This window comes from Grammomys surdaster, unplaced genomic scaffold (genome assembly GCF_004785775.1).
Source record: "Grammomys surdaster isolate TR1022 unplaced genomic scaffold, NIH_TR_1.0 65, whole genome shotgun sequence".
NCBI lineage: Eukaryota > Metazoa > Chordata > Mammalia > Rodentia > Muridae > Grammomys > Grammomys surdaster.
This window is the reverse complement of record NW_021604567.1, coordinates 2,083,878-2,111,630: the sequence shown is the minus strand read 5'-3', so window position 1 is coordinate 2,111,630 and position 27,753 is coordinate 2,083,878. Positions and strand designations below refer to the sequence as shown.

Here is a 27,753-nt window from a genome sequence, read left to right as displayed (position 1 = left end):
GTTTATTATCAGTATCAGTTAGAGCCAGTCACTTTCACTCGGCCACCTCCCAGGTATTCTTACTGTTCAATGTCATTTTCTGTTACACTAAATTAATTAATGGTTTTGTGTATGTAGTTCTTGTTCTCTGACAGGCTCAATTCCATAGAGCATCTGAATTAATTTAGTCCACAGACAACTAAGTGAACTAAACATTTTTTGACCTTTTCATTATTTAAAGATTTTTATTTGGAGGGGAATTCATACATGAAAGTTCTTAAAACTAAGAGGAAAATACTCTTGTCTGGGTAATGCTTTTATAACAATTTCAAATTTGTCTTGTTTTAATTTGAAAGTTTTGTAAAACTTAAGCATGTTCTAGAATCCACAAAGAAAAGAAAGAAAATTTGATCTTCCAAACATAAGGAACTGAAATTTAAGTGTCCAAATTTTAAGATTCTTATCTGGCAAGAATCTAAAAAAAAAAATCAAAGGAATTTCATGGGTTTTGGCATAAGGCAGTTGACAGCAAGTACATGTAACAGACAAGTGCAAACGTGTTTGACTTCTTAATTTCTCTAGAGAAAAATATGCAATGATGTTTGATGAGCCAGTTCTCCTGCAAGCTGGATGGTGGTATGTAGCATGGGCTCGTGTGTCAGGCCCCAGCAGTGACTGTGGGTCTCACGGACAAGCTTCAATTACCACAGATGATGGGTGAGCACAGTGTTAACCTTTAACTCATTCAGTTCCTACTAGTATCAAGTTGTTTCAAAGCTTTATAACCAAATTAACAATTGGATTGAGGAAGGGTACAGGATACTGATGAATTTGGAATCAGAAAAAGGATATATGTGTGTATACATCCATATATAAACATATAGTGCATATATACATATATAGTTTATATACAGATATATACATATATGTTTTGATGAGTAGGTTGATATCGATACTATATATGCAAACAGTTTGTGAGATACAAAGCTTCTGTCATATAAAATACTATCTTAATGAAACGCAGAGAAAAATTGTACCACTTTGAGACTAGGAGGAAAGCTCAGTCAGTGAAGTGTTTGCCATACAAGCATGCGAGGAGGAGCCATGTCTAATCCCAAGAATCCATGTAGAAAATTGGAATGTGGTAACACACACTGGGAAGCAGTGTCAAGTGTGTCCCTGGAGCATGCTGGTCAGACAACCTATCCAAGTTGAAAAGTTTCAACCTAGTGAGAGACATGAGACCTTTCTTTTTCCTTTTGTTTTTGTTTTTGTTTTTTTCTTTTTTTCTTTTCTTTTTTTCTGTGTAGCTCTGGCTTTACTGGAGTTTACTCTGTAGACCAGGCTAGCCTGAAACTCACAGAAATTTTCTGTCTCTGCCACACAAGTGCAAGAGTTAAAGGCATATGCCACCACCACCTGGGATAGACGTTTTCCTAAAACATCTGGCTCTTAGCAAGCAATAATAGAGGTAGACCCATAGTCTCCATGTGTACACATACACATAAGCACAAGCACTCACAGGGGCATGCACATACAGACACACTGCACTAAGTAAGTAAGCACTTCCTTTTACTGTACACCATTTGATTCCCTCAGTAAGTTTTAAAGCAGTTATTTTCCCGTCCATACTCATGAAACTAGAGAAATACAATGGGAAAATGATATGCTTAGAGTAATGGCGTGGTTACCATGTACAGAACCCAGCCCTCTATCTACACGTCTCATCTGATCCTAGTGTTTGTAAGAGAAACCGAGTTCATTTTATTTCTTTTGAACATAGTAGTATAAAAGGTACATGCTAATTTATGCAGTGAATTATGTTTTAATGAGTATTTACAGGAAGTTAAATAGATGTTTAACTTAGGATGTTTCTCTTCCAGCTCTCTATTATATTTTTGCTAGAACTAAATTTACCTAAAATTGGCATGGTTATTGTATATAGTTTGTTCCAAATGGAATCTCACGACTCTTGGAGACTAAAGCTTCTACATGAATCTAGTTAAGCTACTTTTATACTCTGAAGTAGAAATCTTTAGTTAGAAACTGACTGTGTAGGTCAAAATCAAGCCGAAGGACAGAGAGGCAAGAGGCTCCTAATCCAGGAATTCCTGTCAAGCTCAGTCATTTGTTTGGTTCATAACTCAGCAGCTATAAGTCAGAATACTACTGTTTCAGTTGTGATTCATTTTAACAAATAAATAATTTTCATTAGCATAAAATTTGAAGAGATTATTATTAAATTTCTTACTAACTTTAATTTTCGATGTCATCCCATTCCTTCTTGCTCCTTTAGGGTGGTTTTCCAGTTCAAGAGTTCAAAGAAGTCAAATAACGGTACCGATGTAAATGCTGGTCAGATACCTCAACTGTTATACAGGTATGAAAGTCAACTAACTTTCTAGTTAACTAATACAACTTATTCATTTGCTGTGCTGAAATAAATTCACATAAATTATTCAACAATGGAGAAATTACTCAAGCACTGAGCAAATTAATGTTATACTGGTAGAATATAGCTATTTAAAATTTTGTTAGTATTTAGTATAATTTTATGAATATCTTCTGCATCATATATAATTCAAAATTATACATGACTTTGCATCAGTATTATAACAATAGCAACGTGCCAATGGCTATTTTTAATCTGCTTTTTTATTTTAATACCAGTTTCAAAATGTAATAAAGTCTGTCTTAAAGAGTGTAAATTAGGATGGGAAAATACTTCAGATGTGCACCTAGTCAATGTATTGGACTCTTTTTTTCTTTTCTGTGCTAGAGATTAAACCGAGGGACTAACAAAGGCTGGGCAAGCAACCCAGTACTTTGCTTAATCTCTGTCCTGATACGGTTACAACATTATTTATTTTGAGATAAAAGTCATTGAAAAACCTTTTACCATTAGCTTCCACTTTTAAATGAAATACCAGATTGCTCACTCATGTTTATTATATTATTAACAATAGGAATTTTAGTTAATTCACAGTAATTCAAACATGGAATGAGGCATATTTCATATTTCAAAGTATTTGTCTATTTCTAGATTAAACTCCCATTAAAAATGCTTTTCTAGTTATACATAGTCCCCAAAAGTAAAAGTAACTCTCTCTTTCATATTGTCTAGTAATCACTGAAAGAATTTGAATATTAGAAATCTTATATTTATCCAGAAAGAATTTTTGGTCTTTACATTATTGCAGCCCTTGTTTTTAACATTAACAGTGTTTGTCTGCTTGGCTGGAGCTTTGGCTTTTAAGACCTGAGCCATCTCTCTAGCTCAAAAGTACTTTGTGAACATAACAAATTGTACCAGACTGCTTTCATGTACTACTGTTGAATAACTGTAGCTGTATTGCTAGGGAGAGTAACATTTATATTTTTAATGCTAAATATTAAAGTTGATTATTTCACTATGGCAAATGTATATTTTAACATATTATTTTTATTACTTCTTTGGGAATTTCACAATGTAATTTGAAAATATTCACCCATACTTCTCCCTCTAATTCATTCCAGATCTATCCTGCCCTTCTGCTAGCCCTACTTCATACCCCTTTTTTGCCTTTCTGATTTTTTTACTGAATTCTTAATATACATACATATATATATATGTATGTATGTATGTATATATGTTTTTTTGAAGGTGAATTTTCATTATTTCTAATATACACTTAAACATGAAATTTTACCTGTAATTTATTGTTTGGTTTAGTTTCACAATCTTTGATGTACACTGATTTTAATATTTAGTTACTTAATATTATATATTTCATGAATACATATATTTTTACATATGAATACTGTATCTATATAAATGTGTGTATGCACACATGTGTTTGTGTGTGTGTGCGTGTGTGTGTGTAGGTTTGTAGTTAGGTAGGTGGGTAGATGATATCTTACACTGAGTGCATTTAGTGTTACTGCCATGTGTTTAGTGCTGTGCACTTGGAATTGTGTAACCAACCATAAGCTCCTCCCTAGAGAAAACTCCATTCCCACTCTCAGCTGCCATTGATTGTCTATAGCTTTTTATCTGTGGTGGGATTGGGAGTTTTCTCCCATCCACATTGGCATGTCAACTGGTATTATGCAAGTCTTGTGCTGGTATTGTACTGGCAACCACAGATGCACTGTCTCCATGAGTTTAGCATTCCAGTCAAGTCCAGAAGACACTGGTTTGCTCCTGTCCACCAAACCTCTCTCTGGCTCTAAAAATCTTTCTGTCCTCTCTTCTATTATGGTCCTTGAGCCTTGGGGATAATGGGACATAATATAGATACTCCATTTGTAACTGAGGACTCCACTAATAATAATGAACGTACATTAACAATTGTCACTGGGCATTTGAACAGAGTCTGTCGTTTACCTTCTACCACCAGACTCCCGACCAGCGATGGAAGCACTTCAAAAAGCAAACAGCAAACTAGTGAGCCTGTTCACATTTTAAAGAGATCTTTTGCAAGAACTGTCTCCGTGGTAAGACACTTTGAAACTTCTAAGCTTTGATATTTAGTGCTGTGTGTTAATTGTAAGGCTATCTCAGCATAGTTTTGTTGTTGTTGTTGTTTTTTCTTTTTTTTTTATTGGATGTTTTATTTATATTTCATATGTTGTCCCCTTACCCCATCCCCCACCCACCCAGGAACCCCCTATCCCCTCACCCCTCCTCCTTCTCTTCGGATGTAACCCCTACCTACCCCCCCACTCCCACCTCCCCACCCTCAAAATTCCCACCCCCCTGGGGCGTCCAGCCTTCATGAGGTCAAGGATCTCTTCTTCCAGATCTGCTTTTATTTTGGTGTTTATAGATGGTCTATGCAAAGATAATATATCCTTTCAGTAGTGCAAAAGTTACGATGTTTCTTGTGATTTTACCATGTCCAGATGAATTGGTTGTTTTACATCTGAAATAACCTGTGATGTTTCTGATTAGATACAGACCCTCCTAAGCAATTAATTTAGTATCTTTTCATTAAGACGATACTGTTCTTGTCGTTTCCAATAATTTCTGTATGTGTATATAAATGGCCTTTTGGTCAACAGGTAATTGAAATTATTTATGTAGCACATATATTCAGTCATTTATTTTAAAATTTTCATTTATCATCTGGATCTTGGTGAGGACTGGTGAGCAATGTGTTCCTTTCTGAGATTCTAATGTTTGCCATCATTTAAATGTGGCATTCTTCAGACTATCTAGAACCTCAAGGAAGCCATCCCCATGAACCCATTCTTGAGAATTAAAAAAAATAAAATCCAAACAGTGAGTTTTGTTAGTATTTGTTGTTTTTATTAGATATTTTATTTGTTTACATTTTAGATGTTATTACCTTTCCCCATTCCCCCTCCTACTTTTTGCTTTTATACCATTTTAATTACATGCAAGTATTAAGGTTCTACGTTGAGGGTCTAGCCATACAATAGATGCAAATAGTCAAGGAACAAGCAAGACAATAAACACAAATAGTCAAAGAACTATTAAACCCAGTTACATGAACACTTCTGTGATCACTGTTTCTAAAGGATTATCAGGATGATCAGAATATCTGAGCCTACTTCCCTGTCCTAGCCCAAGGTCATTTTCATGTCTGAAACCTACTTGCTTATTCTAGCCTAAGATTTATATTCCTGCCGGAAATTGCTTCTTTGTTCTAGACTTTGTTAGTATCTTCTAATCAACTTGGTTATAGTTTTAATTATACATTTTAATATGTAGGTAATGTGTAGATAGATAGATAGATAGATATCACTGATTTATAATATTTTAACACTAAAGTGTTATACTATATTGATTTATCATTTTGAAGAAATATGTAAATTATGTCATTTCTTTTTTTTCTTTTGTCTGCATTTATAAGATAAACTAACTAGGCAGGTAAAAGGAAAATGTAAAATTATATATACGTATTTTATTTCAGCTACCAAATCAGCAAGAAGTACAAATTAGCTTTGAAGTGGCATCCCGCTTTGGTTCCCTTTGATTCAGACTGTGATTTCATTTCAAGTGTGTCTTTTCATCCTGCGATTAGGAATGCTTTGAGTCGTTGCTCAGTATCCTTCACTGGAGCTGGACTACCTTAGTCTTAGGAGTTGAAGAGCTTAGAGGACTGAAAGGGTTCCAGTTCACTGCTACACTGCTTGACTTAGAGCGACTACGCTTCGTGGGCACCTGTTGTCTGCGGTTACTACGTGTCTACACCTGTGAAATATACCCAGTATCAGGTATGATAAATTTGTAAAATAACATTGGAAAAATAATTTTAAGTATTGAGAAAATCAGTATAGAGATGGCCAAGTGCTTACAATCCTAAGATACCTTTAAGTTGCTCCTAAAATTAAGACAGAAAAATGTAACTTTTAAACTTTTTTTCAAATAGAAAATATTTCAACCACTTATCGAGACTTAAGTATTAATGCCAGTTCGATTTTCTATTTTGATTTTAAAAAGTCATTTTGAAGCACACTTAATTTCTAAGCAGTTTCAATTCTGGGTTTTGGTGTTTGGGTTTTATTTATACAGTAAATGACTGAATTATTATTTTCATAATCTGGTTTATTGGCACTTTTTATTTTCTCAAAGCTACAGGAAAAGCAGTTGTAGAAGAAACTAGCAAACTAGCTGAGTGTATTGGAAAAACAAGAACTTTGTTAAGAAAAATTTTATCAGAAGGAGTTGATCATTGCATGGTGAAGTTGGATAACGACCCTCAGGGATACCTGAGCCAGCCCTTGAGTCTCCTAGAAGCCGTCCTTCAGGAGTGCCACAACACATTCACTGCCTGCTTCCACTCCTTCTACCCAACGCCTGCACTGCAGTGGGCATGCCTCTGTGACCTGCTCAACTGTCTGGATCAGGTAAGTTACCTTTAGAAGGTATTGGTTGAAAATAAAATGCATTGCTTAATATTCTGCAAGAAAATTGATTCACATATTCTTACCTTATTAATTACTAGTGATAAGTTAGAAATCTACTTGGTATGCATCACTTTTATAGCTAAAACTTAGAAAAATTGCTTCATTCTCTGGTATTATCTATTTGTTGTGAATTATGAGATATGTTTCTGTAACTGCCCACTTTTTTTTGCAGTCTAAAGGTGAAGTTATCTGAGAGAGGGAGAGAGAGTATAGTGACTGGGAGAACAAATGCAGCACCACAGAACCCTGGGCAGCTTTCCAGTTGTAAGAACAGGAAGAGGGAATGAATGAGTGAAAGACGTGGAAACATCATTGATTCACTCACAAGCGCTTGACAGAGCTATAGGGCAGAGTGAGACATTGAGTCTGACGGTTGGAGATTTCAGTTCTCATGTTGCAGTAATAAATGATACAGCAGACAAAAAGTGAACAATGATGTAAACCATCTTGATCTTTTAAGATTTTGTTTTATCTTTAATTATGTATTAATCTATATCCATCCATCCATCCATCCATCCATCTATCTATCTATCTATCTATCTATCTATCTATCTATCTATCTATGTAGAGAGAGGGGAAGAGGGCTGTTGGAACTGGAGTCATAGGCAGTTATGACCTACTGAATATGAATGCTAAGAATTAGATATTCAACCTCTGGAAAAGGAGGAAGTAGTCTTTTTTTCTTTTCTTTCCTTTTTCTTTTCTTTTTTTTTTTTTGAGGACGTGTTCTTAACTACTGAATGCAACCACCTCTCCACCCCTACATTAATCTTATTGACGTTTATAAATTATAATAAGCAGCTATAGAATGCATATTTTTCTAGTACACATAGAATATTTGCTAAGATAAATCACATACTTGGACATAAATAAATCTAGAAGAATTTAAAAGATTAAAATTGTAAAATCAGGACCAAAGAGATGCTAGCTCAGCCATTAAGAATACTGGCTAGTCATCCAGAGGATACAGGGCCAATGTCCAGTGCCCACATGAGGGCTTACAAGAACCCATCACTCCAGTTCCACCATGGCAGGCATCCTAATTGGTCCTAAGTGGTACACAGTCATACATGCAGGAAAAACACTCAGATACGCATTTTTAAAAACTTACTTTAAAGAGTATAGTCTACATAATAAGTTCCAGGCCAAACAGGGCTACCTAGCAAGGCCTTATCTCTAAAATAAGGGGAAAAAGGAGGATTTTAATTGCCTTTGCCCATTAAAAAAATAGAATTCATTATTTAAAACTTTGCCACAAACAAAATTCCTAACTTAGATATTGTCATTTGTAGAGTCTTTAAACATTGTTAAAGAATAACATCTTTAACACATTACTTCATAAAACAGAGCTGATAACTTATGATATGCTGGATACCAAAACCTAAGAGATATTGTGAGAATAAATATTGGACAAATATCACTAAGGTATATGTATTCTTATAATACTGTTGAGTTAAAATTATGAATAGAGTAGTGTTATCTTGAAATGCAGATTTACCATCTAGAAATCAGTAGAATATTAACTAAATAAAGAGAAAATCATTCTTTCAATAGATATTCAAAATGTATTCACCAGAATTAGCAGTTAATTAGTGATAAAAACTTTGTAAACAAGGATGTAGTGAAACATCCTAACCTGATAAAGGATCTTAAGAACAAGCTGTAACTAACATCTTACTTGCTGATAAATAATATTGAATACTTTCCTTAGTTTGGAATCAGTATGCTGTGTTGTAGAAGAGCAATCTAACATCCTCCTTAACCATGAAGTCTTGAATGTTACCCCAAGTTTGGAAGCATGTATTGTGTGTTCTTAACACTTCCATTTAATATAGTAGTAAAAATGATAGCTTCAAGTCTTTATTTATTCTGCTCTCCCTGATTCATTGTCACCATGGTGGAATCCCAGTGTAATTTGATCCCTGTAAGAAGGAGAGTGTATTTATCCTACCAGTGGTTCCCTAGAAGGGTATTGCCTGGACCAGTGGGTAAATAAGTATTCTCAGCATAGCAGTCTCCCTTTGCTAGGTAGCTTTTGTAACATTGGATCAAAATGATATATTCCTGTCTTTTTATGCTTCACTAGGAACACACCTGTTTGAAGAGCTAGTATATGTAGGATTTATTTCAATTAGGATTTCCTTGGTTGATTAGTTTTAAAAACTCAGAAAAAAATGTATAGCTGAGCTAAGATTTTTACATAAACTGGTGTATGAAACATAATTTTATGGCCTTAGTAAAATGGTATTACAGAAGTTCAATTCGTATTGTTTATTTTTGTGTAAAGTAATTTTGTTGCTTACAGACTGTGTGTTTGATAGAGTCTAATGGGAGTCCTTTAACATCTCACACTGAAAATGATGGTGGGAAGAATGGGATTGTACAGACACACACACGCACACGTATGAACATTGGGTTGCAATAGGACTGTACATAAACTTTTCTTGAGTTCCTCTCCCATCATTACTACTAGATAATAGTTTAATTATGTCTAAATGTATTGATGTGCTATTATCCAGTATTAAAGCCACTTAAATGACTGAGTGATATATACTTTGGTATATATAAAGAAACTTGGTTTCATTGATGCAGTATTTAAGGCCTACTTTTGTTCTTACAAGGATATCCAGGAAGCAAACTTTAAGACATCAAGTAGCCGACTTCTTGCAGCTGTTATGTCAGCTCTGTGTCACACGTCTGTGAAGCTGACGTCTCTCTTCCCTATCGCATATGATGGAGAAGTGTTGCTGCGATCGATTGTTAAGCAAGTCAGCACGGAGAACGACTCAACACTAGTTCATCGATTCCCACTCTTAGTGGGACATATGGAAAAGCTCAGCCAGGTATGTCTTTTTGGAAATCTCTTACAATGGAAGAATAAAACAATAAGTAGAGACATACATAGTTTGGTACCTCATCTTCCTTATTGATAATTATTATATTTGCAAATGATTATCTGTCTCATAATAAGCTATTCTCTAATTCTCATGTTTATGTGAAAAGTTTTAGTTACTATTTTACTGCCATGACAAAACACTATGACGAAGGAAACTTAATTGGGGGCTTGCTTATAGTTTCATTATGGTGTGGAGCATAGTGACAGGCAGGCATGGCATAGCTGCTTACATCAGGATCCAGCAGCAGTAGGCAGAGAAACTAGGCTTGGTATGGGCTTTTGAAACCTTGAAGCTCACCCTCAGTGAAACACAGCTCCTCTAACAATGCTGTATCTCCTAATCCTTTCAGTGGTTCCGCTGGCTGGGAACCAAGCATTCAATCATAGGAGCCTATGCAGGCCATTCTTAACTCAAACCACCACAATGCGGAGTCTTATTCTAAATGACAGCTCACCTCTAAAATGTGACTAGACAGTAAATACATATATATTCGCTTATTGCTGTTTCATTTGAAAGTAAGTTACACGGCAGGGACTCAGTATGCCAGGATGCGGGATACCCAGGGAGGGATGGGCACCAACCTCTCAGAGGAGAAGGGGAAGGGGGGAACAGGAGTAGGGTCTCTCTGAGGGGGGACCATGTGGGAGGGGTAAAGCAATTGGGATGTAAAATAAATAAGTAAATTAATGAAAAAAAAAAGAAAGTTACAGATAGCATAGGCAATCTTTTCTGTTCTAAATAGGGTTAGCAAATGACACAGTGCATAAGGGTGCTTGCCACCAAGCACAACTTCAGATTGATCCAGACCCTCCATGGTGGAAGGAGAGCCAGCACTTACACATTGTCCTGTGACTATCACATGTGTGTGTACACACACTTCCACACATACACATACATACACAAAATACATGAATGGATAAAATAAGAAATAAATAACTTATGAGATGGGTTTTTAAAAATATGCTGGCATGTTAAACATAGAAAACATTATTTAGTAACTGCTTCTGCACTATTAGAAAGCACTATAAAAAAAACAATAGCACATATCTTTGTAGGATCCTTAAATCCTTAAATTTGAGTTTGTAGAAACTTAAAGTAATTTAAGAGCCAGCATTGGAAAACATCAGCCTTATTAGTTATTATTAAAGAGTGTCAGGGAAAGAAATACTAAGATAGTTATTTGTTCCTAGAAAATTAGAAAAAGTTAAAATTTTTTCTTTTAAATTTCAATTGCTGATTAGATTATGAAGAAAGATACTACCTTAACCCTATAGATGGCTGTTTGCACTTTAAATTAGTCTAAATATCTTTTTCAACCTTTTAGCAAGTATTTATTGCACACTTATTTACTGTAATTTTAACTAGGTTATAGTTGAAGTGGGTAAAAACATTCACAGCTTTTGAATTGAGTGTCTACAAACTACCAGATACTTTTAGGTGAAAAACTGTCATTTCACTGCTGCTTGTTGTCAGTGTTTTCAGAGAGAACTGGAAGAGTAATTAGAACACTGAAGCTGCATGTGTATTTGCTAAAAGGAAAGGTTAGAAACCTCAATTAGACTTTAAATGTTCATCACTAACTGAAATAGCTAAGTCAGATGTGCTAACATGATAGGACATGATTCAGCCATTCCAAATATTACACTCACATTTAATATCAAGGCAAATTTGTAAAAATTGTAAGTGTATGTAAAGAGTGGTGTCTACATAAAATATCTAGGGAAAAGGATACTTATTGGAAAAGAATCCAGAGATAAAGTAAGATTTAGGGATATTCTGGTGTTTTCCTTAGGAGTTACTATTAAAGTTGTATATTTTAATACTAACATGTAGTAATTAATAATTAAGTATGTGTTTAAAGTAAAGTCTTTGAAAATGTAGCACAATTAGTATATATTCTTTCACTGGTTTTTTATAATAAAATTTTTATACATTCTTAATTAAAATAGAATTACATCATTTTCTCCTTCCTATCCTACTGGAGATTGTACATTTTAATATTTTTCTGTAGAGTATGATCAACCATGCCCATAAATACATATATTTAGAACATTTCAAATATTTAGTATTTTAAACAGTGTCATTACCTAACTTCTCATCTATGGTTATGGTTATTTTTCCAGCTTAAATGTACAGAATGATCCTTTTCCTCCTGTATCTTAAATTAGCTGGAGCTTACATCCTTCTCCCTTAGTTTCCCAAGTCCTAGAACTATTGCCACATCAGGGGAAAATATGTAAAGATTTGCTAGAAACTTCCAAAAATCATTTAGAAAGCTAGTATTGCTTTGCATTTGACATGTTGCTATCTGACATGTCATATTGACAGACTGTTATTTGAACAGCTTCTTGTATTGTTTCTCTTGATAGCTACAAGCTAGAAACAAACAGACATAATCTTTTCTCCCGCAAATATTTCCTAAAGAAAGCACCACAAGATTCTTGGTTATGACGTATTTTTAGCGATTGAGTGTTTTTCAAACCAGACTTTCTGGGACAGTGAAGTTTCTGGAGAATGGAAAGTTGGAAGGGAAAAACTAGCTTGAGTTTTAAATAAAAATGGATTATTTTAATTCCTAAAAATTATCAGGTTAGAAATTCACAAGAAATGATAATTTACTCAGATATTAATAGACTATCTGAAATATGAGAGAACACCTTTTAAGCACTTGTATGTATAGCATTCAGACTGTAGTTTAGGAATAAACAGTGTGTCATGCTGACAACAGTCCTGACAGATGGTGATTCCTAAGTGGGTGATGCAGGTATAGATTTGACTGGAGGAGAAAATAACTTAGCTTCTAGGCCCCTGTTCATTCAAACTGTGTTCTTCATGAATATTTTTATGTATAAAGCAGGAATATAACTATTATGAAAGTACTTATCCAGGAACTAAGAAGGTGATTTTGAAAATTGAGTGATAGCAAGTAATGCCTGTGAGTCAGGGAAGTAGAGTCTCGATGGAAGAATTACAGCTCAGTACCAAGCTGTGTGGTCTCCTCGTCTTCAGGGAAACTGAGAGACTGACTGGTTCCTGTGCCCTCTAATGAAGGATCGTAAATGCGCCTCACTCCATTCACTGTGGATAAAGTGCATGAGAGTGGAGTACAGAGCAGAGCTTGGTGTGCATAGCAAGTCGACTAATAATCTTCCTAGTATTTGGGGCGAAATCTTTTTGGAGTTTGAATTCTAATGAAATTTTAATTTCTTAGAATTTGAAATTCTAATTTCACAAGTGGAATTTTCTACTGATAGAACTTGGGATTTTTGGCTACTAAGCCTCCTCTCTCAAATTGGAAGGCTGACGTTTTCAACATCTGGCTTTAGGATCCCCTAACCCCAGAATCCAAGATTGGGCCTGAGTGGACCTCAGGTCTAGCCAGGTTGCTGTTGCTATGACAAAAGCGACAATCCCCAGCCACAGGTTCCCTAAGTGACTGGTTACTCTAACGTATCCACCCACCTTGGGTGATTAGAAGAATCAGTAAGATAACCAGGAGGTGGCAGCTGGCTGTGCTCACTGCCTTCCTGGTGGACCGGCTCCCAGTGGCCTCTTTGCTGCTGTGTGTGGGCCCCAGCTCCTCCATGCCCCCCAGTGTCCAGCTGGGTACACTTGGTCATGGTCAGTGTGAATGTGCCCCTTGGGGCTCCCATGGCAAGTCCTTATTTCACATACCCATCTGAAGGCGCCAACCTCAATTCATCTAATAGCCTGGGTGTCAGTGCCCTGTGCACCATCTGTGGCGATCAGGGCACCAGAAAAGACTACGAGCTATGACGGCTGCAAGGGATTCTTCAGGAGGAGCGTGAGGAAGAACCACATGTACTCCTGCAGGTTTAGCCGGCAGTGCATGGTAGACAAAGATGAGAGGAACCAGTGTAGGCTCAAGAAGTGCTTCCGGGCTGGCATGAAGAAGGAAGCCATCCAAAATGAGCGGGACGGGATCAGCATGAGGCGGTCAAGCTATGAGGACAGCAGCCTGCCCTCCATTAATGCGCTCCTGTAGGTGGAGGTCCTGTCCCAGCGGATCACCTCTCCCATCTCTGGGATCAATGGCGACATTTGGGCAAAGAAGATTGCCAACATCACGGACCCATGTGAGTCTATGAAAGAGCAGCTGTTGGTCCTGGTTGAGTGGGCCAAGTACATCCTAGCCTTCTGCAAGCTTCTTCTGGATGACCAGGTGGCGCTGCTCAGAGCCCACGCTGGCGAACATCTGCTGCTCGGAGCCACCAAGAGGTCCATGGTGTTCAAGGATGTGCTTCTCCTAGGCAGTGACTACATCGTCCCTCGACACTGTCCGGAGCTAGTGGAGATGAGCCGTGTGTCCATCCGCATCCTTGATGAGCTGGTCCTGCCCTTCCAAGAGCTGCAGATAGACGACAACGAATATGCCTGCCTCAAAGCCATCATCATCTTCGACCCAGATGCCAAGGGGCTGAGTGACCCAGGCAAGATCAAGCGACTGCGGTCGCAGGTGCAGGTGAGCCTAGAGGATTACATCAACGACCGGCAATACGACTCTTGGGCCGCTTTGCAGAGCTGCTGCTGCTGCTGCCCACTCTGCAGAGCATCACATGGCAGGTGATCGAACAGATCAAGTTCATCAAGCTCTTCGGCATGGCCAAGATTGACAACCTGCTGCAGGAGATGCTGCTCGGAGGGTCTGCCAGTGATGCACCCCACGCCCACCACCCCCTACACCCTCACATGATGCAAGAACACATGGGCACCAATGTCATAGTTGCCAACACGATGCCCTCTCATCTCAGCAATGGAAAGATGTGTGAGTGGCCCCGACCCAGGGGGCAGGCAGCCACCCCCGAGACTCCACAGCCATCGCCACCAAGTGGCTCGGGATCTGAATCCTACAAACTCCTGCCAGGAGCCATCACCACCATCGTCAAGCTTCCCTCCGCCATCCCCCAGCCAACGATCACCAAGCAAGAAGCCATCTAGCAAGCCACTGGGGGTCGGGGCTCTGCTGGCTCACACCCTCAGAGAGCGCCTGGGTGTAACTTAGTATGGCAAAGAAGACGTGACAAGAGGGACCAGTCCCAGAGCAGCTATGAAAAGGTTGCAAGGCCCAAATCAAGGTGTGCCGAGGGTCACATGCACTGCCACCCCTGACCCTGCATCTGCAGGGAGGGCTTTGCCTTGAGGAGACCCCAGCGGAGAATGTCTCCCACTGCCTGGACTCCTCTCAAGTTGAAGCCGATGTCTTTATCTTCCTCCATATCTTCTTCCCTCAACTTCTTCACCCCTGAAGAATGGCTGTCTGCAGATGTTGCAAGACCTTGTTTTAAAACGACTCCCTTCTCTCCCAGCTGGGGCCTCTTCCTTTCTGGTGCTGGTCAGGGGGCCTGAAAACAAACCTTCTGAGGCTGGGTCAGCTTGCATTATAGTTTTCCTCTCCTGGTGAGCCAACCTCAGGTGACCATTCTCTATCGTTACCTTCCTCCACCATCTGACTTCTCCAAAGCAATCTCTCTGGAGGCTGAGGAAGCCATGGCAACCATTTCCCCATTCATTCTGAGAACCTACTGTAAGCACTGACCTGGGTGAGGCAGAGGATAGGGGTCGCCATCCCTCCTCTGCCAACATCACTACAATTCTTGCCTCTAGCACTAGGCTATAACTTTGGAGTGATGGGCCCTATGGAGAACCATCCAAGGGTAGCAGAATGTGGAGAGTGGGTAGCCATCATTGGGAAAGCATCTAGAAAGAGGCAAGCTTTGCATCTGTCCCTAGACAGGGAAGGTAGGCTTCTGGATAGCAGAGCAGGTAACACAGACAAGGCTTCTGGATAGCAGAGCAGGTAACACAGACAAGTTTATTGGAGGACAGCCCGGGCAAAGGCCCATAGGTAAAATAGTATGGGAGGGAGGGAATGAAGAAGTCAGTTCCCATGGAGTTGTGACAGGGCACACGCTGGGGTCCACTGAATGACAAACTGAGGTCAGGGGTAGCTGCAGTGTGGGGCTGTCAGAAGATGAATACGGCATCCTGAAGAGGTAGGATGTGAGGAGGCCATACTAGAGCCTGGGAATGCAATAAAGGGATGGATCATAGTTCCCCCAGGGCTTGTCAAGCTCCTCCATACTTTCTGATGTCATAAGACATTAGAAATCCACCATCTCACAGAACCTTCCCTGTAACCCAGACATTGTCATGGAAGATATAAGTAGAGGGTCTTAACTGCCTCACAGGTAGCACTTGTTTCCCCTGGCATGTAATCCAGAGAGTTCCTCGTCCTTTACCCGTGTCAAATCAAATCCAGAGGCTTGCTCGCTCCAGAAATGGCCAGCTAAGAGACTGTTCTAAAGCCCACTGGAAGTTAAGAATCCTGTTCACTGATAATAGTAAAGTCGATCCATGACTCCTGTCCTTTTTTTCCGCTGATCGACCCAAGTGTGGGTGAGGAGCAGCATGCGTGGTTCCTGGAAGAGGGACCAGTCTAGTCTGGCAGTCAGGGCTGAGAGAGTTTGGGTGAGGGGCAGGAGAAGGACAAGAAAGCCTAGGTTTCAGCCTCACCTGAGGAGCTACATTCAAGGTACATTCTGGAGCTGCTTATCGCCAGCAGTCAACGCTCTGCTCCTGGCTGACTCTTGATGGCTTTACGGAGCCCCTACAAAGTGCCGCTGACCAATGGGAACAAGAAAAATCTCCCCTGGGCCTGTTGGTGTGCTAAGTGGAAGGAATGAGCTGTGAGACTGGAGAGTTATGGTCCATCCTTCTGAGTGGGAGGGGGGGGCTAGCACCCCAGTGTCCAGAAATTCCAGCCTGAATGACAGGTCCTCTGAAAAAGAGGTGCGGAGGAGGAATGGGGCCAGCTGCTTAAAGAAAAAGAACACCCACAGGCCAGGACTGTCAGGACAGCTTGAGTTAACCCCTCAAGCCAAGTCCTGGGTGTCAGAAGCAGCTTTTCCATGCTCAGAGCCCTCAAGATTCCTTGGCCACTTTCACTCCAGTGCCCAGAGACCCAGCCAGATCGCTCAGATTGCCCTGCATGAAGGCAGGACAGCTGGACTCCCTCTAGTCCATGTCTTTCCCACTCTTTGTCCCTCCATCCCCAGTGTCGTCATGAGAGGAGTAGGTAATGTTGGCCTTCAGTGGTAGCAGTCTTCTGGGGCAGGGGTCAGCCGCTGCCCCAGTCAGTCATTTCTGAAGGAGAAACCTATTCCACGTTAATAACTTTATTACAATACAGGAAACATGAAATAAAGGAAAGTTTACTCTTCTGATTATAAGCTGAGGATACTATGTTGCAGTTGTTTTTTTCTTCTGAGCTTTGTTTCCAATACATGATATGACAAGACTAAGTACCAGCTGATAGTGGACAGGGGTGGGTGCCACAGTTTTTCGCCAAGGGCAGCCTGTTTCTTCAAGGAGTTCTCAGAAGCTTTCAGGGTTCAGGAGGCTTCCCTGAGAGTAGACAGGAGAGGATTAGAAGCGGATGTCCTCAGTTCCTTGTGATAACCACACCATTTGCCTTTGCTAGAACTCTCTGTCACCTACCCTGGTAAATTCAAATCATGAACTTCACCCCAAACATTCAGAAGTAGGCTGAGTCCTGTCAGATTAATCTGCACCTTCCTGTGGTTGTGCAAACATCATGCAGTCCTACACTGATCCCCAAGTCCCCATCATCACTGCCCAAGGGGTTAAAAAGAAAAAAACCTCAAAAACCGTTCTTACTCCTGTGTTTTAGCAAAAATTTATCAACAAAATAAATGGTATATATGTTTTCTAAATCAAAAAAAAAAAGAAATTGGGATTTTTGTTTTCTTTCCGAAATCGAATATAATAGGAGTTATAAAAGATTTAGCTCTATAGGAATTGCATAAATGTACAAACCATTTTTTATAGAGACAAGTTTTACTGAAGTCTTATAGAAAAATAACTTTAAGTAGAATGACTAATTGTCTATCACATAGACATAGTTTTTAAACTGTCATGAGTTAAAATAAAGTATGTGAAAATGTCACAAAGCTAATAAAAACATATCTTGTAAATTATGATGAGTCAAAAAAGAAATAATTCAGGTGTAGATCTTTAGGGTATCATGTGGAAGGAATTGTACACAGAGAACTCGTGTGGGAGAATGTAAGGCAAAGCTGTGCCCCTCTCTTCTCCGGTCTCCTGCTGTAGAGTGAAGAGAACATCTCGGGGATGACGAGCTTCCGGGAAGTGCTGGAGAAGATGCTGGTCATTGTTGTGCTTCCGGTGAGGAATAGCCTCCGGAGGGAGAGTGAGCTCTTCTCCTCACACCTGGTCTCCAATACCTGTGGACTACTGGCCAGTATCGTCAGTGAGCTGACTGCCTCAGCCCTAGGCTCTGAGGTAAGGAGTTAGATTTCAAAACTGGCTAAATAAGCATGTGTTTCTGTAGAATGGTAAGCCTGCCTCTAAGACACTAGACACTCTAGGCTGTGAGATCTCATAGCCTAAATAAAGAGGTCAGGCCAAAACCCCTACACCTGGGTGAGGAATCCAAGCTGTGTTGGGTTTTATGGCCACTAACTTATAGTCCTTCTCAGCACTCTTCTAATCACACACGCACACACACACACACACACACACACACACACACACACACACACACCAGGTATTTTCTTTGATTCAGGAGATTTCTTTATTTCTTTGAAGATTCTCCTCTGGTCTAACCACATAACCCGATCATCCTGTCTATGGTAGCTTTCTTTCTCTTTTACTTAGTCATCTTGATGAAGCTCCTCTTCCCCTTTAAGGACTCTTTATATTGTCCCTGATATGATATACCTTCTTTTTAATGTTCATCTACCTCAGTGCCTGATTGTGGCCTTTAAAAAAGGCCTGTGAGTTAATAAAGGTTATTTCTGATGGTCATTTCCTGTCAAGTTCTTTCCCAAAGCAGCCTTACCCTCTTCTTTTACAGGATCATTCACTGTAGTACATGCCTGTAATCCCAGCACTTAAGAAGGAGAAGCAAGGCGAGGCTAGTCTGGGTTATTTAAAAAGTTTCTTCATCAAAATGATAAATAAAGAACTACTGTTCTTTCTTTCTTTCTTTCTTTCTTTCTTTCTTTCTTTCTTTATTTATTTATTTATTTATTTATTTTTTTAGTAGCCTTTGCATGTTGTTTCTTTATTCATACAATTTGGCTTCTTAGACATTCATTTCCAATTAGATCAGGAATATGTGTTTACAAAGGAGCTTTGACACTTTTTGCTGCCAGTCTAGTTCCGGATTTAAGAAAAAGGCCCAATTTTACATGAGTAAGGTGGAGTAATAGAACAAAACACCTGATGTCCTTTGGCTTTTGCACAACATATACGTACACGAAATAATAAATAAAAAATTAAAATTTTATTAAAATTTAAATTAAATTAAAATTAAAACTAAATTTTTTTGCTTCCCTGCTCTATGATTTACTCATTTTATTTTTACTTTTTAAAACTCACTCTCTACATCTCTTTCACAGTGTGTGTGTGTGTGTGTGCGCACGTGAGTATGCATAATGCATACTTGTGGTATGTATATGCGTGTATATATAGATATGCCTCACTATGTGTGTATATATGTAGAATCCAGTGATTGATGTTAGGTGTCTTTCTTGGTTCTTCTTAACCGTATTTATTAAGACAGGATCTTACACTGAATGTAGAAACTCATCTATTAGCTAGACTGGTCAGAGATCCCCAGGTTCTATCTGCTTGTGTACCTCCTACTGATGGCTTTACCGCAGGTCTCCTTGATTATAGCGCAAATACAACTACCTGAACCATTTCCCCATTCCAATCCTATCTTTTAATTGCTTCTTCATTAATAGACCCAGATTATCACTGTATATAAAGTGTATGTAGTCTTCTAGACTAAGTTCTCGTCTGCTTCATTACGTAAGTCCATGAACTTGCACCAGTTGTTTCATTAATAAGTGATAAATGATTTTCTGAGGTCAGGCTGGTAATAATAAACAAATGGTATTTAAAGAACAAAGGGCTCCAAAGCTTGGCTCTGTCTATAGTTACATTACAAATACACATAAAAGCTGGGCAGAATCTCTGTGTCTTACCTATGCCTTAGTTTTTGTAATTGTGGTAAGATAATCGTAAATTAAACTTTATCATTGTAATCAGTCCCATGAGTAGAAATCACACATCTTGTTCTGTAGCCATTGTAACAAAATTTAACTATCAAATATTATGTGTTTGATACATTTTGTAAAGTATTGTTATTTTCCTCTTTCCACTGCCTTTCTTAACCATATTTTATAACTTATCTGAATGTTTTAACTGTTTTTGATGCTTCTGTTTTTTTTGTTTTGTTTTATTTCTCAAAAAGGATTGTGGGTTGATTTTGAAAATCTTATCTTAATATGAAATACATCATTCAGATGGATATTTAATATCGAACATGTGTTCACTAAATATTTTGTTTCATTTGTCACTAGTAATATTCAGGTTAACAACTGCTAATAGAATTGTGTGTGTTGTTTACAGGTTGATGGACTTAATTCTCTTCACTCTGTAAAAGCCAGTGCTAACCGGTTCACAAAAACCAGTCAGGGAAGAAGTTGGAACACTGGAAATGGGTCCCCTGATGCAATCTGTTTTGCAGTAGACAAACCTGGAATTGTGGTTGTGGGTTTCTCTGTCTATGGAGGAGGTGGTATACATGAGTACGAGTTGGAGGTGTTGGTTGATGATGTAAGTATCATTCTTGCAGCATTTTTCTTGCTGTGTGGTGATAAGTTTATTATCATCATAGTATGATGACTTCAAACCTTCAAAAATTTAACAGATCACCTATATATAAACATTAATATGGAATCAAAATACTTATGGTTGTTCCTTTATTTATTTTAGTTTTGGAATTATAAGAAAAGGAGAGATTTTAAATGGAATTAGAAACTAGAAAGTTTATAGCTAAGCCTTTTATTCCAACTCTTGTGTTTTTTTGTTTTTGGTTTTTTGGTTTTCGTGTTGTCATTTTTTCATGATCCTAACAAACAGTGTTTAGGTAAATGCTATTTCTTCCAACAAAAGCTACACAATCTTATCAAAGTACTAATGGAAAATTCTTACTAAAGATAGTTTATTTATTGATGTAGTTCTATTTTTCTCTAATATCAAAATTATTTTAAGTGCTTGAATTTTTACAAATTATCTTTAATATGAGACAGAATATGCAAAATTAAGTTTCTTATAATAGCATCTACTTGACAGATTTGAGCAATTAGTTTTAATTAATATCTACTTCACTAGGCTCAGTGTGCAGTCTTTCCATGAAGATGTTTAAATACTTTCAAGACCTAAGATGATACTAGTCAACTCATGTTTTAATCTCTTCAGGAAACAAGATAAAAGTGAATAGCTTAGAGTATCAAAATCTTTCTTTAGATTGTATAAAGAAATGCTCATTTCATGTTAATACATTTATTTGTGCATGTGAGTGTGTGTGCATCCACACGCTAAGTTGCATATGTGGAGATCAGAGAACAGCGGTAGGAGCTAGTTTTCCCCTCTGTGTGGAAGATCTCAGAGATCAAACTCAGGTTGTCAGGCTTGTTTACCTGCTGAGCTATCTTCACCAGCCCATAACTAATTTTTTTATATAAGGCAATAAACTACCTAAAGACAATAAAGAATTATAATCATAATTATTCCTACAATAAAGTTAACCATTTCATAAATGTTCTTTTTATATCTTCATTAGAGTGAACATGCAGGAGATTCAACTCATTCTCATAGATGGACATCTCTAGAATTAGTTAAAGGAACTTATACAACAGATGATTCACCCAGTGACATAGCTGAAATCAGACTTGACAAAGTTGTTCCTTTAAAGGTAATTTCAACCATATTTCTCTTTAAACTAAACGGTAGTGTTGCGCCGATAAAGATAATGAAGAGTAGAGCTGGAGAGGGCGCAGGATGCTCCTGTGAACTGCTCTTGCAGAGGACGTAAGTCTGGACTTAAGTCAGCACTCATGCTGAGTGGTTCACAGCACCAGTACTTCAGGTCCAGGGTACCCAGTGCCCTCTTCTGACCTCCTCAGGCACCTGCAATCACAGACGTATACTCCCACATAGATATGCATGCAAACTAATTAACAATAAAAATACATTTTTTTTTTTGCACTTGAGCATTGACTGTGGCTTTTCCTAAGTTTTTAATCTGTTGCTTTGCTTTAACTACTCATGCATTTACCTACTCCAATGTAATATTCGAGGTATAGTGCTATATTCTGCTCTGGTCTTTACAGGTATCAAAGTCTGGTATACCAGGATGAATTGTTACATTGTATAGTAAGACAGCTTTAGATTCAGGGTAAGAGAGGTTTAGCTTTTTAAAGGGGTTGTACAATATAAGTAGGAAAGATATATAGTAGTATTTATTCAGTTTCAGTACGGTTACAACATTCTCCCATGTGAGATTTCTTAAATCTGGCATATCATCATTTTACTACTTTTGAGCCTCTTTTGTTGGTGAGGAAGACTAATCCATACTGTAGTGTTATACTCTTTAAGCGATGGCAGCAGGGCGCAGGCCTTTGTGTTGCAGAGTGTTTAAATTGATTATGTATTTGTCTCTATGTTTCCAATTTATATTACACCAAAAATGCTATAAAGAAAAACAAAGGCAGTCTGAAGAGTTAGTATTAATGGGAGCCAGAAAGATGACACAGCAGTTAAGAGTACAAGTTCAGTTCCCAGCATCCACATGATGTCTCTCAACTATCCATAATTTTAGTTCAGGGGATCTTATAACCTCTTTGCACTCCTCAGGCACCAGGGCTGCTTGTGATGCACATGCATACATATATGTAGGCAACACACAGAGAACAGAACATAAGTGAGTGAGTAAGTAAGTAGATAAATAATAGAAAAGACTATTAGGATTTATCCTTTATAGTTATTTTCTAAATATAGAATCTGGGACAGATTCTGATATCGAAAGATATTCAGTAAGTATTAGGTATTATACTCATTAAAAACTCATTTAGTGTTATTATTTATAATGACCACAATATTTTAGTATATTCGAGTAGCAGTAAGCTAGAGTTCTTTCTGTATTTTCCTTATCCTGTGAACAGATATAACATGCTTTATGTCTTCATCATAAAGGAAAATGTTAAGTATGCAGTGCGCTTGAGGAACTATGGCAGTCGTACAGCCAATGGAGATGGAGGAATGACCACCGTCCAGTGCCCTGATGGGGTGACTTTTACCTTCAGCACATGCAGCTTGAGCAGTAATGGCACCAACCAAACCAGAGGACAAATTCCCCAGATACTGTACTATAGGTAGGTGTAGTTATAGTTAGAAGCGAAATGTGCGCAGTAGACAACGTTTATGATGATATAAAATATGCCAAGTTGGTAACGTGGCTAAATTACACAGTTTATCTTACTAGCACATACTTAGTCAAATTTCTGTGAAGAATCCTCATTTTAAAATGTAAATTCAGTATTAACTATAAAGGTGAATGCTTTTAAATTTTTGTTATTCTTTCAATATCGTGAAAGGTTTTTTTTGTACTGCCATATATATTGCTGATGTTATATTTTAATTCTTTGATTGTATTTTAGAATACAAGTAGAACTTACTCATTTTTTAAACAATTATTTAAACTAAGTGACCCAGCCTGACTGACCAAGTTCTGTCATCCAATTGAAGAATAGTTTTACATGTAAAACTATTTCCACCAGCTCAGGATAGCCTCTGGGACGCTAGGCCATGTAATGGTGGCAGTTTTCTTAGAGTACTTTAGTGAACTATTTGGTAGTTAAATGATGGAAAACAGAAAATTATAATTTTTGAGGAAAAATAACCCAATATGTACAGTTTTCATTGTGTCTGACTTTGTATAATAACTGAACTATAATCTTAGTGTAATTATCCACTTTTTCCTTCAACCTAACTTTGTATCAAGCCACTAATGTATCTGTAGTACTACTTTTGTTTGTCTTGGCTAGTCACACAGAGGGAAGTTTTTCTATCCTTACTCACAGAAGAGGAGCCAAGGCATTGAGTAGTTAACACTGCTCCCAGATCTCATTTGTAGTGACTTACAGTAAAGGGGTTTATAGACAGGATGTTGGACTCCAGGTAACAGAACACCCTTAAATCACCATACCATATATCCTCCTTAAGGATGTTTTCTGTGGTAGGCTGATAGATGTTGCAATTTTAAGGTGTCCCATAGTCGTCACCCAGTTGTAGCCAAACACCTTGTTGTTCTAGATGTCTTTTTTTTGCATCTAATTTGGTAATTTCTGACAAACGTATTTGTAAAGTGCTTTACATATGACTTCTATCATTCCTGTGATCAGACTGCTGATCACCAATCTGTCTAACTTTAACATAATCACTGCCTCGATCTCAGTGTCTCTTCTTCCTCTGCTGTCCTTTACAGTCAGCTCTCCACAGTGCAGTCAGCGTTCTCTGATAGAAATGAAGACATACCCTCCCTTCCTCAGTTCTTTCTTGACTCTGTGATGAAATAGGAGTTTGTTACCTTGGTCTCAAAACTCCATATGAACTTGTACTTGTCCCCTGTGTACTTGTCTACATCATCTTCCTTGAATTCAGCACCTGGCGCCCATTGTCCAGATACTTTTCTCTCACATTTTCCATGGACCTGTTTGTAGTTTGTTGTTAAACACAATTCAGGTCTTTGTTAAATATTAGTTCAAGAAAGAGCAACTTAGTCTAACATAAAATAGCACCCTGTACTTTATAGTCTGCTCTGGTGTTTGTTCAAAATCTTTATCACTTTCTAAACTAACATAATTACACGTATACTGTCTTAACTGTAATTGCTTTTCACTTTATGTTTATTAAGAATTTCTGATCTGAATATGATGCCTAAAGTTCCCAGTATAAATCACTTTCATGTTTATTCATGTCACAGGAGTGAATTTGATGGAGATTTACAATCCCAGCTTCTAAGTAAAGCCAATGAAGAAGATAAGAACTGTAGCAGAGCACTCTCTGTGGTAAGCACTGTTGTTCGAGCTGCTAAGGACCTGTTGCACAGAGCTCTTGCTGTGGATGGTAAGCCTTTCCTTTTCCTTTCTTTATAGTCTAGTTTAGAACCTGCAGTTCTTCTTTTGTGAAAAATTAATGAAGGGGAGCTACATTTTAGAATCTCAAAGTGTTTAATTCTTTATCAATTTATTGATTTTGAATCATTCATACTCTTCATACTCTGAGGAAGATTTTTTTTAGAGTGAACCAAAAAAACCCACAAAACCAAATACTTTAATATTTTAAGTTTGCACAATAAGAAAAACATCTCATCTGATTAAATTCATTTTTGTTTATTTTCTTTTTAGTAGTGAAATTTTTTTGCTACTGTGAATTTTTTTTTCTTTCTGTGCTTCCTGTTTCCAGTAAGTATGCATCCAAATGTGTGGATGGCCCTGTCCATCTCCTCAGATCTACTTGTCTAAATCAAGTTCCAGAACTATTTCTCTGGAAAGTCCAGTTGATATTTTCTTCTTTCTCTGTTCTTCTAGTTCTTAGTTTAAACTGCCTTAGTGCAACCTCACACACATTTTTCTTGAAATGAAATGTCCAAATAATCTGATTGCTACCTTTCTCCTGTCACCCACCAGGGTATCTGGACATCCTCTACCCTAAGGAGAATTACTAGTATAAAGTATTCAGTGTTATCCTTTCACATAAAGTGTTGTTCCATCCCAAAGGTTTAGGCTAGGCTAAAAAAGTATTTTGTTAATATATGTCATTTATTCTTACATAATAGTTTTAGAACCCCATATTTGGAAGAACAATTGCCCTATAATATAAATATGTAGATTGGCTCAGCTAATTTTTTAAGTATCCTGATCATGGGAAAATGACTAAAATGGCTATCAGCAAAGTTCTTTATGGGAAAATAGAAGTCACAGTAGCTTAGTAACAACAAATCTTTTTTGGAGTGTTTATATGTGTAGATATTGTTCTAAGTATTTTATATTATGTGTCAATTCATTTAATCCTAATAGCATTCATTGAAGAAATATTGTTGTTATTTTAAATAATTTGCTTAGTGTCACTCATGTAGCTGTGTTTAAAACCATTGTCCTAGGTTCTACTCCTTTATCTAGCATTTTACAGGTATATATGTAGACCGTGTTAAGAATTTACTATAAGATATACAAACACTGTGGTAACTTGGCTTTTCCTCTTAAAAAGTGGGAAGTATCTATTGTAAGGATTGAGATAACAATAAATCCCTTGGAATAAATTGAGCCTGTCCTTTATAGATGTGTAGTTGATGTCAAGCACGGCTTTCTGAGGATAACAGGGACAGGGTAGAGGATAGTATAGCATGCGTATAGTATAACAAACTACCTTCTAACTACAGTCTTAATGCTTTTTTTAGCTGATGACATTCCAGAACTGCTTAGCTCCTCCAGTCTGTTTTCCATGCTGCTTCCCCTTATTATAGCCTACATAGGACCAGTAGCTGCTGCTATTCCCAAGGTGTGTAATCAAATTCTCTTAACTTTGAATCTCTTACCATTGGTACCATTTTACAGGTCTTACACCTTCCCTTTAAAGATGTATTAATCACTGAGGCACTAGGGTTATACATAACAGATACACCATAAGTGCTAGAAGTTGTTAGCTAAGTCCCATTGTCCCTACCATTGCTAATTGACTTAGTGTACATATTGACTTCACCCTTGAAGAATTTGAGAATAGGAAATCTATTTTATAAATATGACATAAAGAAAAATTAAGTTACCTGATTTTTTTTAAAATTCTGAACTTGATGCCAATTCTCCAGCTTTAATAAAATTGTAAATAAAAAGAATATTTTATAGTAGTCAGGTAAGACATGAAGATGTCATAAACTGTAGAGTCTTTGGCATGAATTAGATAGGGTAAAACTGTTATAGCTCACAGAAAAGTAAGGTTTGTAAAATATAGATTATTTTGATATAACATGTATAATAATCTATCCACTAATAACCCATTTTTATTTATAAATACTTTATAGAAACTGTATGAAAACTGGTACTTATAAAAGTTACCATCAATTGGGATAATTCCTACGTAAAATGAATTTCGCACTTATTTAATCATGTATATTTTTCATATCTACTAGGTTGCTGTAGAAGTTTTTGGCCTTGTCCAGCAATTGCTTCCCTCAGTTGCCATTTTGAATCAGAAGTATGCACCCCCTGCATTCAATCCCAATCAATCAACTGATAGTACAACGGGAAACCAACCCGAGCAAGGCCTCTCGGCGTGCACCACTTCCAATCACTATGCTGTCATTGAGAGTGAGCACCCGTACAAGCCTGCCTGTGTGATGCACTATAAGGTGGGCACAGTCTCAGCAAGACTCAAAGGCATCAGAAAGAGTATTCGCATATGTTCAGAACTGTTACTTCTTGTATAGAGATAATGTGGTACTGTTTGATTAAAGAAGGCCCTAAGACGTATTCTTGCCTAATACAATATATCTTGAATACAGTTTCCCCTCCCTCTACTCTTAGTTCTTTCCTACCTCTGCTTCCCTCCCCTCTGGATCCACTCCCTTTCTGCCTCACATTAGAAGAGAGCAGGCTTAACAGCCAAACATGTCAAAATAAAATACAATTAGGTAAAACAAAACCATCACATCAAAAATTGGACAAGGCAACCCAATAGAAGGAAGAGACCATTAGAAGGCACAAAAATCAGAGGCTCACTCATTTACACATTGTACAAAAACTAGACTGAAAGCTATAGTACATATGTAAAGGACCTGCTATAGACCTGTTTTGTCTCCGTGCATGCTGCTTCAGCCTCTGTGGGTTCATATGAGCTTTGCTCAGTTGACTCAGAGGGCTTTGCTCTCCTGGGGTCCTCCATTGCCACTGGCTCTTATGACCTCCTCTTCTGCGTGGTTCCCTGAGCCCTGACAGGAGGGATCTCTCTCTCTCTCTCTCTCTCTCTCTCTCTCTCTCTCTCTCTCTCT

General features: G+C 37.9%; 1 protein-coding gene and 1 pseudogene across 8 annotated transcripts in view; both read left to right on the top strand.

Annotated features, from left to right (window-relative positions):
- The window catches only part of Mycbp2 (MYC binding protein 2), a 227,615-nt gene that overhangs the window by 100,133 nt on the left and 99,729 nt on the right, over positions 1 to 27,753 (top strand). For all 8 annotated transcript variants that reach the window (XM_028771203.1, XM_028771212.1, XM_028771221.1 and 5 more), the window contains exons 28-40: positions 562 to 696; positions 2,276 to 2,359; positions 4,359 to 4,455; positions 6,009 to 6,201; positions 6,560 to 6,834; positions 9,516 to 9,737; positions 17,943 to 18,134; positions 20,274 to 20,480; positions 21,490 to 21,621; positions 22,902 to 23,080; positions 24,691 to 24,833; positions 26,167 to 26,267; positions 26,896 to 27,114. In XM_028771203.1, coding sequence (XP_028627036.1) covers positions 562 to 696; positions 2,276 to 2,359; positions 4,359 to 4,455; positions 6,009 to 6,201; positions 6,560 to 6,834; positions 9,516 to 9,737; positions 17,943 to 18,134; positions 20,274 to 20,480; positions 21,490 to 21,621; positions 22,902 to 23,080; positions 24,691 to 24,833; positions 26,167 to 26,267; positions 26,896 to 27,114 — 2,179 coding nt within the window. The remainder of the gene's footprint in view (positions 1 to 561; positions 697 to 2,275; positions 2,360 to 4,358; positions 4,456 to 6,008; positions 6,202 to 6,559; positions 6,835 to 9,515; positions 9,738 to 17,942; positions 18,135 to 20,273; positions 20,481 to 21,489; positions 21,622 to 22,901; positions 23,081 to 24,690; positions 24,834 to 26,166; positions 26,268 to 26,895; positions 27,115 to 27,753) is intronic.
- LOC114624312 lies at positions 13,410 to 14,750 on the top strand (annotated as a pseudogene).